The sequence below is a fragment of the Malurus melanocephalus genome, unplaced genomic scaffold, assembly GCF_030028575.1.
Source record: "Malurus melanocephalus ecotype Western Australia unplaced genomic scaffold, MMel_1.1 scaffold_3, whole genome shotgun sequence".
Lineage (NCBI taxonomy): Eukaryota > Metazoa > Chordata > Aves > Passeriformes > Maluridae > Malurus > Malurus melanocephalus.
Genome location: NW_026623235.1, coordinates 4,548,376 through 4,569,061, shown reverse-complemented (window position 1 = coordinate 4,569,061; position 20,686 = coordinate 4,548,376). Strand labels below are relative to the sequence as shown.

The following is a 20,686-nucleotide window of genomic DNA, read 5'->3' as shown; positions in this document are numbered from 1 at the left end:
CGTCAGAGAAGTGGGTGGGAAGTGCTGACTGGAGGTGAAGCTTTCAGGCTGTTTGGACATGAGCTATGTGCTTTACTCATGCTGCTCCATGTGCAGTACAAAACCATGGCTTTGTGAAGGAAGGAAAATGGTTTAATGCTTAGAAGCTTTGCAGTTGACAAATTTGAGACACTGTATAAGATGACATATAAAGCTTTCTCTCCCTAGAGAACATTTATGCTGAGGAAGTGCAGAAACTGTTGAAAAAGTGTTTGCTGAAGGGGAACATCAGGCCTAGGGAATCAGTGGTGGAATCAGCCCACATTATGGACAAAGTCTGGAAAAGAAACTGAGGATAAAYAACTGAAGAATTTTTGGTGCTATACAGAAGCTTGGGATGGCCTGTGAGTGTAATTGCCAGCTTCACAAGTGCTGAAATCAGAGTGGAGGCACCTGGGGCACGTGGGAAGGAGAAAATATCCAAGGAGCTACCCATTGTTCCAGCCAAGACTCATGCTGGATTTTCTCCTGCAATTTCTTAACTTCTGAGACAATTTTGGTGGTGGGGGGTATGTTTTATGAAACCTGATATAGATACCACAGTATGGCTGATCACTGTGATCTGTTCAGGGTATCGAAACCACAAGGTCTGACAAACTGCACCCTTGCATGGCTTCTGAGAATAGCCTATTTATCAAACATTTTCTCCTGTTTGATGGGGCCAGGACCACAAGTCTTCTTGACAAAGAAAKTCTCTTAACAATACAAAATTGCTTATTTCAAAGTACTTTGAAGGTGCTGCCTCCATTTGTTGAATGCAAGTGTGTGGTGTGGCTTATAGCTCTGCTTACTATGGCTTCACCTTTTCTATAAAAGCAGCTGCAAATTTAAAGGGACACTGTAGAGTATTCTTTATATTTTTAAAATGCAGCCGTTGRTCTTTTTAACTCAGCCTGTATGTACTGCACTGAAAACTCAAACATGAAGCCTGATTGCTTCCCAGCCACATTTTGGGACCAATTGCTAAGATGCTTCTTTCGGGTAGACTTTATCTTAAGGATGTATTTGTCTCCTGGATCTGACTGAAGTTACTTTCAAACCATTCATTCTTGTCTTCCATAAAAAAGTATAATAAGTGCTATGTATTTTAAAATGCATTTACAAACAGCCCCTTATRATTTAGATTCAGCCCTGTCTCTTTAAGAGATGAACAGACAATACACTGAATTCAGTGGAATTACTTTAAAAACAGCAGAMAGTGGGAAACAGAGCACAGTCTCACTATAGTGTACCAAATGGCCAAAACATAAAGGGGATTTTTATTCTCACAAGGTGTTTATTTTAAGTAATTTGTATCATCTCCCAGAGGTGGGAATCTGATGCTCTTGGCAGATCAAGAGCTTTACTATTTMAAATCCCTTTCAGCATGGGGGAAAGCAGATGATGTTAATGGATACTTATTGTCCGAATGTAGTAACAGATGTTTCTGTAGGAAATGTAGTGGAAACACTGACAAGCAGGATTGTTGACTTTTTTAGTTTATGCCCACATTAAAGCTGCTGAAAGGATCATGTGACACATCTTCCTACGTGATCTGATTCATAAACTCTTTTTTCAAATATCTGGATCTTAGTTTTGATGATGGYACCAGCAGCTCGTCTCGTTTTTATACAGGTCTTCAGTATAAGGCATGCAGTTGGCTTGAGTTTAGAGGAAATTTGATCTCTTGTATAAAGCCTAGAAGGCAAATTCTGGTATCATGATAGAGGACACTCTGTGCTTTTCTCCTGCAAAGGGGAATTCCTTGATGAACTGTCTTCAAGCAGATTTGGGTATGTTGTTCCTTTTACTTTCGTGTTGTAAACCTACACATCCTGTCCTCATTCCTGTAGTAACAAAAGAGTTTTCCTCCGGCTCTCTGGCTTCCCCTCAGCGCTCTTTGTCTTCCCTCCTAGGAAACAGTTTGAATGTGTCAGAMGAGTCCCAGCTCCTCAGAAAGGCATCTGGCCAGGAACCTGACCAAGTTGGTCTGTAGTATTTTTCATTAAAAGCCTACTTCTTTCCCCCCAAAAAAATAATCTGTGAGCAGTAACAAAGGATTAATTGTGGAGTCTTGGGACTTGGCAGAAGTGCTTATAAATGAAGTGCTTTTTTGGAAGCCACATTGCCTGTATTGCAGATCAAAAAATAAATCCAAACTATTTCAATGCATATCAGTGGATTATTTCATTTGATTGCCCCTTCTCTTCCTCTTCTCTTTGGTGGGGGGGCACTCTGGAGATTGGAATTTTAATTGCTTGACCCCAGTTTCCTGTTAATGGTGCACCATACCAAAGGGTATGGATCATTAATTAGTAGAATATAAGGATCTCTGAAGTTGAGCTATAGCATCAAATGAATGACTTTAGACAACTCCCRAAACCGACAGTTTATCAGTAAATTGAGTTATAATTATGAAACAATTAGAATTTTTTTTTCTGAGTCCCTGCCTGTTGTTTTCTGTGTTTGCAGAGTACATTCTGGTGATCTYAAATATTGTGGCATTTTTATATAAATGTATTTTGTATTTGTATATGTGTTAGACATACATCTATACTCTGAAGGCATTTACATATGTATGCATGCTTATAGACGTGTTATTCATAATTCAGAGTTGTTATAAAATGACATGTTTTATTTATTTAATAATAATAAAATTATTATTATTATTAATTATTATTAATTCGAGGTTTTAATTCATTAGGTAGTTTCACTGACAATATATAAAACCAGTGCTTTTGATAGTCACTTCCTTTTTCAGTCAGTACCTGAATTTGTGCTACTGTATCCCAAAGCAAATCTAGCTCTTGAGTGTAATGTTCTGAAAACWGAGTATTATCCACATTATTATTTTAATGTCCAATAGACTGTATCATCTTTTTTTATGATTTTAAAACTTGATGATGGAAGTGGATTGTATAACTTCAGTTTAACTTTGCWGTATCCATGAATCCCAGATAGTGCAGTGTGGAATAGAAATGTGCCAGTAATAGATACTGGTATCAACTTGTTTTCTGCTATGTGGATTAAGAACTGGTCAGTGAATAGGCTGCAAAATGTARATGTGTGGGGTCACCCTAAATTGCTGTGTATGTGGTAGGGTTGCTGGTACATTGTTTTAAAACAGCATGTTCTGTGGTATTTGCATCCAGAATTTAGAGGTAAATARGAAATAATTGCTGATAAAACTTATGAGTCATCTGAACAGTGTGTGCCTGATTTCAGCTAAATTCATAAACTGGACTTTGGTTATKGACATATAATTACAGATGTTGATGAAGTAAATGGAAAGCAGTGGCTCTGAAATTTAAATAATAGCAAAAAATTATATAAATGGATCAAGTTCTGCCACCTGTTCCACTTGCATATTATGTTTATGCTTTTATATTTATTCATTTGGGGGCTTTTAAAATATGAAACACACCTGAATATGCAACAGCCATAAAGTCTGGGCTGTAAAACCCAGCAGAATTCAGCCATGAATCCAGAGAGCTGTGCTTGTGTTTAGTAGGAAGTAGGATGTCATTAGTAAAAGCTAAAAAAAACCTTTCTTCTTCCTTTTTTTAGTGGAAAACATATATTCATTTTTTCATTCTACTGTAGAATTTCATATGAAGATGGTGTTAGCAGTTTATCTGTGCATTATTAGCTTTTGTCATATCTCTGGGGCTGAGTAACCATCTTCTGTTGAGACGTAGTAGAAACTAGATGTTTGTGAGTTCAGAAGTTGGAAGGAGTTTTCATAGGATGTACTTCCTCAAGGTAGGTTTTTTGGCTTTTGCTGTGTTTGAGACTCAGTTTCTGGAAAGAGGATTATGTTTCTGTTCTCCCCCTACTCCTGCTTCCTTTTTCATGGGATTTTGTGAGACATTGCAGCTGTCTTTCATGAATGCACTGGTACGTCTCATGGAAACTTTGCTTTTGGCACATGGAAGGGCTGGCTYTTTTCTTCTGTCCCATCTCTGGGGAATTAAATTCACATCTTGTGTTCCTGCTTAGGTTTTCAGCCAAATTTTTTACTTCAGCTTCCTTCCTTCCCCTGCACCTCTCTCCTTTTCTTAATTAAAATATGCTAAGGTTGAATGCATATAGCTGCAACTGAAAAAGGACAAAAATAGCACAGATGAAATAGCTACACTGTTGAGACCTGGACCTTTATTAGAATCACGTTTGCTGGCATGTCACTGTACCAGGGTTCAAAAACTGACCAGATTACTTTTTCTCCAACAGATTAATCATTAATCTCCAATTTTAAAGGGAACAAAAATTTGTTTGCAGTTGAACGTGACTTTTACAGCTTCAGCTGTTCCTCTCATCTAAATTAATGACCAAGTTGTATTCGTTCAGTGTTAACAGGAACAGATTTACCACATCTGTGTATATTCTGTGTCTGGGTTTCCCTAAGGCTGAGATGCCGACTGTGAAACCAGTCTTTATGACACTGGCTACAACTGCCTATTTTCAGCACCTTTGAAAATCATGTAATTTTTGTAGTACCCAAAGATGAGCACTGGTTTTGGGAATTAGGATTTTAGATARTGGACTTCAGGTAGATGTCTACAAAAAGTTTAAAAAAATTAACAATCTCAACTCTTTTTGATTGAAAAAGGCAATTATCTTAATTCTTATYTATCAAAATCCTAATTCCACCTTGAAGTCTGGTGGAATTTTGTGCCAACTCTTCTCTAAGTGAAGAACCAATTAAGTTAAAAAATGCTCAGAATAGAATTGGACAAGGAAATAAAAACATCAGTGTTTGGTAGGACAGCCTTTCTGATAAATCACAAATGGTACTTCTCACAGAGGAAAATCCAGTAACATACCTAAGAAATGAGGACACAGAAGTCCTTGTGATTGAAGATTTTTTTAAAAGGAGGAAGCRAACAATGGCAGGATGGGCACTAAGGTGTTTTAGAGAAAAAGTATCAATAGGTTCTCACAGAGCCTGGACTCTGGTTTTGCAGTTTTGCACTGGTTTCTCTCTTGGTAAAATTTTTATGAACTGCTGTGAAAATAGTACTGCTGAAGTCAATAACCTGATCTGTGGTTTTGATATTAACACTGTTGTTCTTCTCCACTYTTCTGAACACTTATCTTGCTTTCATTTTGAACTCAAAAACTTCAGTCATCTTCCCCTAACTTAACGTCCTTCACCACAATGCCCTTTTGTGATTTATCCACCTTTTTGTTATTCAGTCACTCTCAGCTTCTTCAGCTGAGGTGACATGATGATCTGCACCATTTCCTTGAAATGTTCTCTCACAGCATTTTAATAACTTCCCAAAATAAGTTCTCAGTGCCCCTGCCCTCTCAGTTCATGTCACTGCTGTTGGAGTTGTGGGTACAATCCAGTGGCAGCAGCCCACCATGCAGCCACAGATGTGTGCAGGGGATGTTGGTTTAACCAGGGCACTTCAATGGGAGGTCTTGTCCTGTCTGAGCTCCATCAGGTTTGTGGAGGGGAAGGAGGCTGTGACTGCAGATTTGGCAAGCACATCAGTCACAAAAACAAAAGTGAGCTTAAACTACCAAAAGAATTTAAAAAAAAAAAGAGAAAAACGTTGCAGTATTTGCCTGCCTAAAGAGGAGAATATGAAGTATACATGTAAAAGAGATACTGGGTTTTAATACATTAASATAATTTCAGAATCCTACATTCACCTTTCTCATCCATTCTGGAAAAAAAGCCTGGAAGAGGCTGAGAWCTAATCTGACATTTTCACTCTCACAAAAGGCAAAAACTCAATTTTATTTCCCCAACAGAAGGCTAAGAAGTGAATTGGTYTTTGTTTACTCCACATATATATATGTACAAGTAGATTAGCTAAAGCTGCTTCCCAGCAAGCAGAAATACCTGTTGAGATCAGTGGAGGGACCCTGACAAGTGTGAACCAGGAGCATGATGTGAGTTGGCAGCACTGGAAGTATTGCTGGAACATTTTAGATAGGACAATAATATGTTCACTGCCACTTGGTTGAATATCTTTCTTTAAAACATCTCTGAACCTCAGACAGCTTACAGCTCCCATATGAAGGAATGGTTGCATGAGTGCTTACAAAGCTGGGATGGCTCTCCTGGCCTTACACTGCCTGGATGTTCTAACTTTGCCTGTTCTGTTCTTTTCCCACATTTTACTCATGGCACCATACTGAGGCTGGCAGCAAATCCTCATCTTCTGTATTTGCACAGCTTCCCACCCCGGGATGCTGGGTGAGCAGAAATAATGGACAGCAATGAGGGTTAACACCAGAGAACTCACATGGGGATGCAACTTYTGAATATTCATTTACTGATTGTTTKSCATCTTTTTTTTCTCTTTTCCATAGTGAAATACATGAGAGAAGCAACCCCCTACGTGAAGAAAGGCTCCCCCGTGTCAGAGATCGGGTGGGAGACGCCTCCCCCCGAATCCCCGCGCTTGGGCTGTGCCTCGGCTGACACGATGGCGCAGCTTTCGCTCTCCATCCACAGAGACAGGAAGACAATTCCGCTCAAGATGTGCTACGTGACGCGCAACATGACAGTGTCAGACCCCGAAAACAGGTGAGTGGGGTTTGCCTGGGGTTGGGTTTCACCTTCCCATTGAATGGCTGTTGACCTTTTCAGCCTTGGGGTTGGTGAGCAGGATCTGGGCTCTGGCCGCACGCAGCCACCCAGCAAGGGGAGGGAGCGGAGCGCTGCTTTGGGAAGGGTGGGTGGTGGTGTCTGAGCCATGTGAGGCTGGGTTCAGCTTTTGGGTTGTGCTAGAGAAACTTTGATGCGGTAATCCAGCACTTTTGTTAGAAATAGAATCTCAGGGGGGTGTTTTCATCCTGATTAAGTGTCTACTTTTGAAGGAAAAGACGCTGTACACACTAATTGGTTACATCCTCCAGGCTGGCTAAATCTGATTCCACTAAATTGCATTTTCTTTTCTTTTTTTTAATGAATATTGTTTTAAGAATGGTCTGGTTTGAGTATTGAGTTCTGGACATAAAAGTCAAGAAGAGAAGAAAAGTTCCACTTAGAAGGCATTAATGGGGAGTTTTTGTGGCTTGGGTTTTTTTTTTTTTTTGTAATGTTAAAAATAGGATGAGGTTTTACCAGCCCTTATTTATAACATATGTGGAACAGCTGCACTGCACCAGCACACTCCCTGATCCCTGCTCTAACAGCTGCTAATAAAAAAGGGAACAGTCAAGTCAGTGATACAGACTGATTCTCCATCCAAATAATGGCCTTTTTGTTTTTCTGCAGTGCTCAGAAGCTGGGTGTAATGRCTTTGATTCTCAGCATTTACATATAGCATAAACAAAAGTTACATTTTCATTTGCAGAGAAGGATMAGGAGAAGCGGGGAGAGCAGAAAGGGATTTGGGAAGGATGGGTTTCTCTATAATCTCTTGCACTGCAATTCAGCAACTTTATTAGCATCTGTGTAATTTTCCATCTTTCTTTTTTATATTTGTCTGACCTTCTAATTTCCCCCTTCATGCTTTATTGTTTAGTATGRCTTTACTTTGCCTTGGCTCTTCATCTCACCTAGTGGTTACCACCACAGTTACAGCGGTAACTGAGTGCTCCAGAAGTGCAATTGTAATCCAGAAATAATCCTAGCAGTCTTTCTCAGTTTAGAACAAGATGTTTATTGATATTGGCCACTTTTTTTTCCAGTGTCTGTATTGTTTAAGGTTTGACAGCTGTATCACTTGTCTGAGAGTTTGTCTTTCTCTCTGCCATGGATTGTATTTTAAAAATGTTCATACAGGTTGCATTTTTTGAATCAGTACAATGTAATGATACTTTACATGTGTTGGCTTCCTTTTCTCATAAYTTTTCCCCTTTCTTTTTTGACCTTATTCTAGTTCTCACCTTCTGTTACTCTCCTGGTTCTCAGTTGGTTTGKGAGGCAGGACTGACTGAGAGGGACACACACTTGTTGCTCATGATACCTCTGCAATGGAGCTGACTTTTCTRAAGTGTGCTACAAATGTCTGTGTTCTTTGGTGTTACTGGGAAGTGAAGTGTGGGAGAGTCATATTGCTTGTTATCATGGTTTTCATTTTGTGTTGCTGTCATTTCCTGTGGAAAGAGTGACTTCTGATTTTTACTGTAGTYCAGCACAGTGCAGTCTAAACAGGATTTTTCCATCCAGGCTTGCAGTACCTCACCATTGTGGTAGCTGCAGTGTCATAGTAGCACCCTATGGATTAGCATCTTTACTGGTTTCAGTGTTTTTTAACAGTTCTGGATACTGGGACTCATATTTCCCAGAATAAATGCTATTACAATGCAGCAACCCTTTCCCACTGGAATGCATTCCAAGATAGTAATCTGATTTCACAAAACTAATTTTATCTCGTTCACAGCAGAGCCTCAGCCATGTCCTTACATGCTTACACCACTTCTGTTTCATAACCYGGTGACCTGACACACATAGATTTTGTAACTGATGGTGTCACTTGGCTGCATGGCTTTAGGAGAGCTCTGCTGGCAGGATGCCAAACCATATGTTGGCCATTAAAGGGCTCTTTTGGGCTATAACTGAGCTAATTCCCATTTAAGAACAAGTGTGGGCATGGAAAGCCTGAGCTTTGCAGTGCAGTGATTTCTTCAGTGCAGGCTGGGAATAATGTCAGAGCAACCCTGTGGGACCAGGATGAAYGGGTTTGATGTTCAGCATGAGAAGATACCTATGTTAAAGGACCCAAAAGGAAATGCCTGTTGGCACTAAATCATCTCCAGTTCTTAGAAAGCTGCAGTGAAATCTGGGTTTGGGCATGGAGGAGTATTGTTTTACCCYCTAGAGCTGGTAGCCCTGCATAGGATTTCTTCTTTTCATGGAAGACTGACCCCACTTCAGAGATTCTCAAGTCTGTGTCCACTCTATGATGGTTTGGTGAGCTTATTATTTTGGAGCAGGAGTGAAGTCTGGTGCTTTTAGAACCAGCAGTTCCCAGATGTCTCCTTCACCTAATCTGCCTGTGGGTTCACTCTGGAGGAGATTGGGAATTGTTTTTTCTGTCACCTGATTAAAAAAGCTGTAAAAYACCAAGGAGAACATCCTCATTACAAACCAATACCAAACTTAGTGTGGAGGAWTTTTTTWAAAAAAATAATACTAAAAACATGACAACAGGACAAAAGATGCGGAGCATCTATATTATTCTCCTCTAGATGCAGGTCACACTTACCTTGTTTTCTGCCTCTTAGATGGTAGTTTGATAGCCCTGGGCATAGTCAATGGCAATGGCAAGCACAGATGGGGTGAGGTGCTGGGCAAAGGCTGAGCCCRGGACCAAGGAGTAAGGAGATGATGGCCCATTTCCCCCATTGTGCTGGCACACTGGAGCTGTGTCAGTGCTGGGTGGACATCCACAGCTCTGTGTRGCTTCCTGGGGAGGTGAAAATTTTCTTTTCCTAGTGCACAGTAAACATTTAGCAGGACTGGGCTCTGGTTAGGAAACTTGAGTCTTTTTTCTGTCACAATATGTTACAGATGGACAAAGGAAAGACAAACTTACGTTTGCATGGGGGATAGAGCATAAGTGAATATTTAGAATGRGGGCATTACTAGAATCAAAAGTCCCCCTCCACACCTCCTCAAGGACTTTGTGCCTGGCTCCTTRTGTTGTTACTGAGCTGCTCTCTGGCTGTAGAACCTCTGTGAAATGCAGAGACCCTACTGAATTCATCGTGTTGTTGTGAGCTACAGATTGAGATCCTTGGATGAAAGGCACATAGCAGCCAATTATCATCATTGGTGCAGACATGTTTTACTATATGAATATCAATAAGGTCTTTGAAGAAGTCATTGAGCCTGCTCGAGTCAGTCTGATTTATATCAAGAATTCTTGTTAGGGTTTGCGGGTTTTTTCCTGGTGGGCTGTGTTTATTATCTCCTTAGATTACTATATCAACAATCCAACATTAAAGTAAAACAACTTGAAAGAATGTAATTCAAATCCAGAAAAGAACAAAAATGATGATAATCAGGGTGAAGCTCTGGTTGACTCTCCCCTCATCCTTAAATCACCCTGTTSTGCTCTGCTATCACAGTATGCATGGTCTGTTAGAAACCTTTTGCCATCTTGCCACAAAAGGCTGTGAATTTAAAATAGTGATGAACAGGTGTTTTTAACCTTAGCTTCCAACTATTTTACTGTAATGGATCCAAATTCACTTTTTGTGTGGAGTTGGATGTCTCTTGTCATATTTCTGTTTGTTTATAGTACTGAAACTGCACACAAAACCTGCTCTTTATGAGCAGATGAACAACAGCACTTGAGGTTTATCTRCTGTTGCCTCTTCCAAGCTGAGAGAAGTTAGGCAATTCAGCTAAAAAGTCATTGGCCACATCCCCTTCAATACTCTGAGKGTAGGAGAGGGAAGAATTTGGGGTGAGTGGAACAGGAGTGGAGGTGTGGGATGGGTCATGGGAAGGGCTCCTCTTCCTGCTCCATACATTGCATGGCTGTGGGCCCTTCTCAGTAGCCAGGGTCAGTGCATTCAGGGCTGGGGTTGTCACATGAGGGACCTCTGTCATTGCTTTTCTTCTCTCATAGTAGWATTTTGGGAACAAGTCATTAACTGCTACAATTAATAATTCATTAACTGATAGAATTGATAATTAATGGTTCARTGATTGGTCTGACAGTTCTCTGTCATCTACATCATCTGCTTTTTGGGCAGCTCTGCAATTGCTGGTGCATTTTGCAAGCTGCAGTCTTCTATCTTGATAAGGGGCAGTTTTCCAAACCTGTAGGAGCTGGAGCTCTGAAGCCTCTAGGTAGAAACGGTAATTTTTAAATTTGTTTTTCATTGTGCAGAATAGATGTTTTCCATCATTTGTGAAACTCCTCTGCAACTGAACAGGTCACTGGTTTYAGTCTGGGTCATACCAATTTTTATCTTAGCCTCAGTTTCTCCTCAGTTTTCTTGAAAGACCACTGAGATCAGACACTTCTGTAGGACTATCTCTTCCATAAAGATGAGCATTTTTGTCTCTCTTGGGTCAAATCACTTTACTAGGGTGAACTTCATTATTCCCTTTTTTTTCTATTTTTACTTCATGGTGTAATTATTCTATTAAATCATGTCAAAATAGCTTTCTAATGTCCTGAGGACTGCTGTAGTATCTGTGCAACAGTTTGAAAACTGGATTACTGGGAGAAGTGCCAGGATTTGGGGACACAGTTTTCTTGAAGGGTGTTTGAGATATCAGTGTAGAACTAGATAGTTATAGCACTTTGTGACTGACCTTCAATTTCGGCAGGTCCTTGTGAATTTGGGATTAGTCATGTCTCATTTCTTGAAAAAARAGTTGAATCTTTTCCCCTGGCATAATGAGATGGAGCTTTCTCCCATCCCTATKCTTCCCCCTAGAAAAGTGAGCTCCTGGTGTTCTTCCCATCTCCAGMATAAATCAAATAGGAAGGGGTAAACCTCCTGCATGTGTAACTCAAAAACAGCGTCTGTGCATGCATGCATCTGTGTGACTATAAATAAAACTTCATGTATATRTGTGTGTGTGTGTCTGCGTGTGAGCAGGACTGAACGTGACCTGACAGGAATAAAATGTGTCACTGTGAGTTGGGTGGTGAGGWAGGATGTGGCTGCTGAGGAGGTGGCTGTAACTAAGGCTGGAAGAACACTCTCAGCTGGATTTTTGATTAACAAACTTTTAAGCAAAGTCTTTCTTTCTTTCCTGTGAAAATATTGAAATAATGAAAAAGCATATGCTGGTGGGTTTTGATGTTGCATTTTGGGTTTTTTTCWGCCATTCCTTCCATTAGTGGAGTTTTGAAAAAGTCAAAGAATTTTGATTTTTCCCATCAGCTTCAACTTTAGAGGGTTGAGCTGAGAAATGGAAATAAGAGYAAAGGAACTGGAAATTAATCAGGTGAAGGGGAACAAAAAAATAGGAACTCCCTTGAGAAATGCACAGAGGGAAGAGAGAAGCACAAATTAAGAAGAAGTGATATAGGAAGAAGCCAACCAAGGCAGAGCAACAAACCCAGAGAGTGAGGACTGCAACAGACTTTCTTAACAAGCGCTTTTGTAAAAAAGAAAAAAAAAAAACCAAAGCTTTGGAGAGATAAGGAAAGTGAAATGCTCCCAGAAATACGTCACAGACTAAAGGGAAAGGAAGAGAAGTGTGAGTGATGCAGGGCAGAGGAGAACAAACARTTAATGCTGTTTTTAGGTGCATCTGTATGTAAAGGTATGTAAGTGCTGATATCCAAGCTGCTGCTAAATAATGTTGGAGAGCAGTTTAAAGACTCCTGAGGTCTCCAAAGAAGGAAGCTGACATGCAAAGGTTTCTGTTTCCTGCTATCTCCCAGTCCCTCCAGTCTGTGTTCTGGCTTGGAGAGAGTGACAGCCCCGAGGCCCTTTTTCCTGCCTGTGCTCAGTCCTGGGCTTTCCCTCRCTTATCAGTGGGTCTGAAAATTGGATTTCAGTCTTACAGCTCTGATCTGGCCTGATCTGCCATTAATTAAGGAGCAGGATTTTCAGCTGATGTATTTAAATCTGCTTCCTCCTGCACCTTGTGCAGTCACTGGTATGGCAGCAAATTACATCCAAATGTGAGCCCTGGGTGCTGGGCTGCCATCAGAGGTGCCCCAGCTCAGTKCTGGCAGATACTGAGGCTGATCCTCAGTGTTTAGGTTGTGTGTGGATACATTGCCATTTCCTGCTGTCACCTGTGTTTCTGCTGCTGGAAATTCCTCTTTTATTGTAGTAAGAGTTTCGCTGAAGTTGCTACTTCCTCTCTTCACTTCCATACAGTTTTTCCATCAGTCTCTGTGTCCATTCGATGGGAAGATGGGTCTGCTGTCCAGGAGGTGACCCRTGCACACTGTCCCCACAGAAGCTGGCAGTATCTCTGCGAGCCTGGYTCCCAGGTGGTGCCTCTTCCCACAGCACTCAGAGGCCAGTGATTGATCCAGAGGGAATTTGTGGCTTTGTACTCATGGTTGTCTGGCTTCTGTTTTGCTTCACTTGGCAAGTAAGCAGTGATCCCTGGAATTCTTGATCATGGAAGCCAAAAAGAAGAAATATAAAATACTGAGACATTGAGACATACTCTGCTGGATGAGGTGGATCTGCTGTTTCTTGCAGCAAGATTTTCTTCTGTGACAATTCATCCATAAGACAGAGCTGATCTGTCAGAGCTCTACTAATTTTTCCTGTTTCYGTATCCATTTTCACCCATGCTTGTGGATCACTTCCTCTTCTTTCCCCTGGGTCCTACTACAGCACTTCCCAACAGCAACAGTGACATTCCTTGTCAGAAGACATCTTAATTCATCTCCAAACCCATGATCTCTTATTTATGCAGCAGCATGAGACCCTCCCCCCCTTCTCAATTGGGAGGGGTCATTTCCCACTCTCACCAGCTGCAGGMAATTGCTCTTTGCCAAGCCCAGATGCAGTTCCAGCTGCAGAAAGTTTGCTTTGCTGCTGCTGCTGCTGCTTTGAGTTTGGCTGTGGCTTTGCTTCRGGGAAAAACAGCTGCTTCAGGGAGCTGTGGTCAATGTATTGATTGTACCAATCACATCCTATGTTCCTAAAGTTTCAGACAGCATCTTCTAAAGTTAAATCAAATTCCTGACGTCTCTATGAAATGATGCTGTTTCTGTTTTTGGTTGGGTTTTTTTTTTCCCAAATAACAGCTCCTTGAAACGGCACTTTTGCCGTTGTTTTGTGCTGAATCCACTGTGAGGAAGGCTGGGCTCTGTGTTCCTGGATTAGCAATATTTGGTACTATTAGAATCAGAATACAAAAGAAAAAAATTAAGAAAGTAAAAGATAGGAGGTCTTCGGGGCACTCCTTAATATCCATATACATTTAAGAACTATTCAGTTACTTTTGTRGTTGCTCTGGGTGTAGAAGGCAGTGTGTGATGCCTCTGCAGTTTGGTCAGCATCTGCATGCAGTGCTGTGAGCCAGTCTATTACAGAACCAAATCCTTTTTTTCTTTGGATGGGGTACAACTCCACTGATACCCCTTTTATTAAAGCCCAGCTGGTGGCAAATAGAAATGAAATCAACTGTGACATCTCATTAGTGACATCTACACCCTCTGGTTGGACATCCAGCTCTTAAGAAAGTATCTACATAATTTTTAGCACTGTAAGTTGAAAGTCACCAAGTAACTGTTAATACAGCCAAGTACCCTTCTGACAGCAAGGGCACCKARAGTCTTTCACACAGAAAAATTCCAYTTGATTACCAAATAGTGCTTGCTTGCTAAAATTGCTTTCACCCCCATTTAGGTTCATCAAATGAAGATGCTTCTTCAGAGCGTATGCTGGGGAATTCATTGCAAGCCTRAAAGTCTCTCTCTGGAATATTTTCCTTGTAGACTGAGCCCAAAGTTTCCATTGCCTAATTTTAATGCATTCCGTTCCTGGTTCATCTTCTCATGCTGCATGTAGAATTCAAAAGATCCTTAACAGTCTTTTAAAATTTGTTTTATAACAAAACCTATAACTATTTAAATACAAATCAGACTGTGTTCCTCTAAATCCTCCCCTTTTCCTGGAAAAGCTCCTATGTTTGTACACTTGGATAAAAAAAAATTACTTACCATGGTTTCATGTGGAGACAGTGATGGAGGTGCAGAGTGAACAGTTTGGCCTTTGATTCATCTTTAAGTTTGCAAAGTCAGTGACAGACTGTTTTGTTCCTCGCTGTGCCAGTGCAAAATCAAAGTAGTGTGATGGACTTGAATAACTCTGGCTCCAGCTTATCATTAACTTCAAGGGATTTACTCCACACTTTAATCAGTCACTGAATATATAATCTGACCCAGGAAGAGCCATGAAGTGTAACTTAGTGCCTGATTTGGTCCTGAGCCAGTGCCRGTGGGAGAAGTACTTTCAAGAGTTTTGATAAAAGGTATTTCTTAGATAATGAACACTCCTGCAGAAAGAAGCCTTATCAATGTGGAATTAGTACGGTCTACCAAACATTTGCTTTCAACTTCTGATCCTCTGTACAGTAAAAAGTCTGGATGATGAAGTGAGGGAGGGAGTTTTCCTCTTACGTGCCAGGTTACAGCGTTTGAAAGCACTGGGTTTTGTGTCACCCTCATGTTCTGCGGGTAGAGAACGGGATGCTGGAAACACTCCTCATCTCACTGAGGGTCTTTGAGAAAGAGAGAGAAAATTACTCTTTTATTATAAGGTTTGCCAAATGATCTCTGAGAAAATGTGATATCATTCATATGCACTGCCAAGCTGGAGAGATGCCGCACATCTTGGCAGTCATCTAGAGCTAACATATAATTCCTTTGGGTTGGTATGGGCTTTATCAGAAACAGCTCCATATGCAGTATTTACATAACTGTGGTGGAGTGTGAGAATAAACACAGCTGTGGCATTGCCCTAAATATTTCGATTCAGTGGGGAACTAAGGGAACTTTATCACTGAACTGCAGATAAACAGAAGTCAGTAAGAGGTGGTCAGTTTAGCAAAGGAACAAATCAAAACTATAATGGCTGGACTGCTGGAACATTAAAGTGCCTTAGTCTTGGAGTTATACTAAGGTCACTGGTATTTTTTTGCTTTTCWAAAAGTATGGAAATGCCATCAGTCAGCTGCTGTACAGAAAGCATCATCCAATTGGACTGGTGAATCAAAGCAGCGTGGGCTGAAAGGCAGAAAAGGAAAGAGTTTATAGGGATGCAGCACTTTCAGCATCTGATTGCAGTCAGAGCCCATGGCTTTCCGGGAAAATTTAAAGTTTCTTTTATTATCTCCATCCCAGTTGAGTGTGGAGACAGGGTTATTAGTGGAAATCTGCAAGCTCAGTTTCCTAAGGTTTAGTAGTCCAGATCTTACAGCAAAAGCCAGTAGCAGAGTTCAGACAGTTGAGGATTTAGACTTTAAAGTGTGTAAATAAAAGTTGGCCWGTGTAGCAGCTTGCTAAGAAATGATGCGTACAGATCTATTTGTGGGACTGAACAAGTGCCATGGATAAAGAGAATCCATTTCAGCACAGTCGAAGCAGCATTTTGAACTAATTKTTGAGAAGTGTAGTAGAATTGTCCAATCATGTAGTTATTCAGCTCAGGCAATGAGGTAAACTTCATGCAATTGTTAGTGCATCACCATCAAACACTGATGACTGACAAGCATTCCCAAAACAGCTCCTCCTAGTCACTGAGGGATGAGTATTTTSCATGGCTCAGTTGTGTGTATGCATATAAGCACTAGAATTTGGAGTTTGATATCACATTTGAATGTGTCCGTGTTAGAAATGGTTTAGAACCCCTTAAGCAGAATTGTTAACAACTGTCCAAATGCTCACTATTTTAGGGAATAGAGCTCTTATACAAAAACTTGAATAGTCACTATCAAGGAAAATACACTTCAATGAAGGTCCCAGTAATAAAATACCTATTTGTATGTTGATCCACTGGTTTTAAGGAAAAATTTGCAAATTGGAGGTAAGCAGGTTGCCATTTGGAAGCTCTTTCAGCTCTCAATAATTTGTTTTTAAGTCAAAACCTGCTACAACTCTAACTTAYAAGGAAATCTCACAAGTTTGCTGCTGCTCCTTTGCAAATGAAAAAGCAGCACTTTCTTCTGAGTCTTTAAAGTCTGCGTTCAGCACTTTGTTTACTGCATGATGTGCAGTGACTTTGTAAGTGGGAGTTCCCGTGTAGAAACCACAAGCTTTGTGAAAACATTGTTTCACACAATCTATATGGTGTGTTAACATTTTGCAAATGCAGCACAATACAGCTGTGTTGTCCAAATAATTTTTGTTTGTCAAAGAAGTATTAAAATGGGAGACAGAGGACTGAAAATACTGATTTTTGTTCCTGGCCTGCTCTGGGTTCTTCACTTTTCCACTTTTTTGTTGGTGAAATGAGGATGCTCATTTGTCATTTGTAAAATGCTGTAAGATCTCCTGCCAAAATCTGTTCTGTAAGTAATAAGCAACATTTCACTGATTACCACAATGCATTTTGAAAATTCAAGCCCGCTAGTTTATTTTTGTTGGTAGCTGCCTACAAGAACACACTCAAACTCCAGTTCAGAGTTGCAGTGGGATTCAGCAGAGGGAGAGCTGTGACTCTGATGGAAAGAGACCGGGGTAAGGTAGCTGTGCATTATCATCATGTTCAGTGGACACAAATGGCTAAATCATAACCACAAAGGACATGGTGTGTCTAGCAGTTCAGAAAAAAATGAGTGTGTGATTGGGAGCATGCCTATCTATTAATACAGTTTTCTACTTCATAAGATTGGTATCACATGTCAAGGAATTTTGCTTTGGTACCTGAAGTTGAATGTTTGGTGCATCTTGGAGTGGCTAAATAACATTGGTTTTCAGACCGTGCTGAGTTGCAGCAGCTTTACTGAGGAAACAGGCATTAYTGTGTTGGTTCTGTGCTTCCTGAAAAATCAAACTACTTTTTAAGCTATCGAGTGATTTAAGACCCTGAGCAGTTCAGCTGCTGAGTTTGGAAAATCATGACCTTTTCTATCTTTAGAACAGTGTCTACGTGGAGACCTCCCCTTCCCAAAATGGACAAACATGAAACCAGGGATCCTTGCTCTCTGAGCCCCAGATAGCTGTGCAGATCAAGTCACCCTCTGTTCTGGATTCTGCTCTGGTTTAACCAACTAATTAAAACCTCTTAATTGTTAGTTAAACTCCAAATTGCAGGATTTTGTAATTACACAACAAATATTTGCGTTACAGTACTGTTTTGAGCCTCAACCTGAATAAATTCCACTGAACTAATTAATTTTCTGCTGCAGAAAGGAGTCATTGTGTGCCCCAGAGACTGGGGAACATGCCTAGGCTCAGATCCCAGGTCRAATTTGTGAGGGTAACATTCAGGGGCAGTCACTGTACCTTTATAATAAAAAAGCACCAATGTGATAGAGAGTTGAGTGATGGGCAATGACCAGGGCTTTGTTTTATAATTGCCACATAAAGATAAAACAGGCTATTACTTTGTGGATTATTTAACAGATGTTCAAGTAAAATGGCCCACAAAGCTRTAAAGAGCACACAAAGCCCCACTAATAACTAATAACTTCACTGAGAACAGARCTGAAATAGCTGCAGCTGCCTGTCAAAGCACTTTTGTTGTTGTTAGCAAAGGTGTTGGCACGAGTCCCATAACCGCAATGAACAGGATTCGTTTTCCTGAAAACTGTGTTCGGTTGTACTTCTCAAACCACGGTGGAAACCCACAGGGTAGTCTAGYAGGAATGTTTTCTTTGAAACAAAACTCATCTCTTTCCACAGGAGCTTGAAAATCTGTAAAAGGTGCCTGCCAGCAGCAATCGTCTGGTTGCTGTTAGCACTTTCTTGTTGCCACTGTTAGCAGGATCTAAATGGAGCATTGAGGGTGCTGGTAACTCCTGGAGAGTTGTGATATACATCTGGTTAATGCACAGGGGTATCACTGAAACCGCAGAACAATCCTAAGAAAATTCCTCTGTTTGGGATGAAGATGGTTTTCATTTATCTCTGCACGTGTAAAATAAACACACTGAAAATCTCTGGTTGTGCCATGACAGCCAGCTAAGAAAGGCAGCAGCTCCTCCCTGGCTTCTTAGTTGTCTTCCCACAGTTCTGGGTGGTGTCTATGTCAGTGAATGTTCCTCTTGCCTTTACATTTGAAACTCCTATTGACATGCTATATGTGGGATTGCATCAGCACTGGCAAATCTCCTTCTCAAGGATATTATCATAATGCCAGCAGAGAGCTGGCTTCAGTTAAGATGATCCTAATCTATTCAGATGTTGTAAAGGTAAGTTTTTAGTGCCAGGTCTCAATATTAGTATCCTTTTTAACCCATTTGCATTCACTAAATGAGGTAATAAATTCAGCTGCCTGTTAGTATATGAATGAACATWATGTTTTTCCCCCATTTTTCTAGAATTATTGAAGTTCATTCACCTGATGCCAAGCACACCGTGGTGCTCAGGAGTAAGGATTCAGCTACAGCCCAGGCCTGGTTCAATGCCATCCACTCCAGTGTCAATGAGCTCATCCCCAGGGTGATTGCAGAGGTCAGAGACCAGCTGGGTAAAACAGGGATTGCTGGAAGTCGAGAGATTAGGCACCTAGGCTGGCTTGCAGAAAAGGTAATGAAAACATTCTTATTTTAATTTCTAAACTCTCTGTCACTTGCTCTCTGTTCCTGAGTTCAGCCTTTTCTGGAAATAGAGTCACTAAATAAGATTCTGGGGTTTGATTTAGCTTTCCTTGAAGACCTTTCTTTTCCTAAYGTGCCCATTTTTATGCTTTAAAAAAACGAGCAGAAAACAATACAGTCCCATAGTCTCTGCTTTTGCATGCCAATTAACAAAGACTTTCCTGGGAAATCAAAAAGTCTGATATTAAGTTCAGGAATGGGACATCATGTCAATTTCAGGGATGTCACAAAAACTGACACCAGCCCCTGAGTTCACCTGCTGTTACAACTCCTGTCGTTTATATGAGTTGTCACATTCCTACTCCCAGTTTGGGAAGTACCTACTTGGTGCATGGGCCACCCCTCTGCTGTGCCTGACCTCTGGAGATGGAGATCATCCCGAGCTTTCCATAAAGGCTGGGAGCTTGTTCTACAATTGTAACCCTGCCTTTGAGTTGAGTATCCTAGAAGGTTGAGCTTGCAATTGCAACTCTTGCCTGTCTTCCCAAGTTTGAGTCTTAAAATGTTTTATGCACAGAGAAAAACTGGTGTTCAGTTTGAGAGTAGTCTGGGATCTGTTGACCTGTGGAAAGACAATCCATGAATGCACAGGGGTGGTATCCATATTAGGTGATCTGATTTTAAATCAGTAGTCTCAGAATTCATTCTTGCAGTGACACAGAGATTKCAAAGCCTTTCTGGCAGATTTTGTATCTTTTTCCATCCCTGCCTCCAAGCTCCCAGAGTGGGGACAACAGCACAACTCTGTGGCTTAGCGCTGTAGAAAATGTTAAATATTTGGGGGAATAATTTAGGATTAAAACACCAAAACATTGGTAAGTAAATTTTAACAGTCTTAAACTATGCAGCCACAAGATCTTTAATCTTGTTTTCCATTTTGTATTTCTATAAACTTACAAAAAGCTRAGCATAAGAGGCTTTTTCTGTTGCAAAATCCTTTCCTCTGAAAGGGTAACTGCTCTGTASACCTTGTAAGTGTAATATTCACAGATAATTTTAAGTGGACACAGGGCTTCTGGTTTATGAATTTACTCTTCTTACAGTTAATACACAATATCCCCTTCATGCGTCTCTCTTTCTCCTTTTTTTTTCTTTTTTTTTTTCCCCTTCCCTTGTGGGCTGAAATCTTATTGCATGTTACTCATTATGGACCATTTTGAGGTCTTTCTGAACCTAGTGGTGAAACTTGTTCTGCCTTTGTTAGGGTCAGGCTGTGGCCTCTGTGAGTGTTCCAGTGTATTTACGGTGACTCTCACYAAGCATTAGCCTTGAGAGATTTGCAGTGACATTGTTACTTGAAAGGCAACTTGTTTTTCTCACTAAAAACCATCCAGAACTGTGCAGTAGTAACTGARTGAGGTCAAAAGTTCCCACCTTTCTCTCATGTTGGAGACCTGGTGAAAAGTAGCGAGAATCCCAACATATGGCAAAAAGTGATGTGAAATTCCTTTTCTTTTGTGAGACTGTGGGCTGTAAAGCCTGGATAAAGAGTGA

At 40.7% G+C, this 20,686-nt stretch overlaps 1 protein-coding gene across 1 annotated transcript in view; it reads left to right on the top strand.

Moving 5' to 3' along the window:
- The window catches only part of SNTB1 (syntrophin beta 1), a 105,624-nt gene that overhangs the window by 48,612 nt on the left and 36,326 nt on the right, over positions 1-20,686 (top strand). Inside the window, exons 2-3 of the mRNA XM_057368063.1 lie at positions 6,346-6,562; positions 18,914-19,121. Of these exons, the coding sequence (XP_057224046.1) occupies positions 6,346-6,562; positions 18,914-19,121 (425 nt within the window). The remainder of the gene's footprint in view (positions 1-6,345; positions 6,563-18,913; positions 19,122-20,686) is intronic.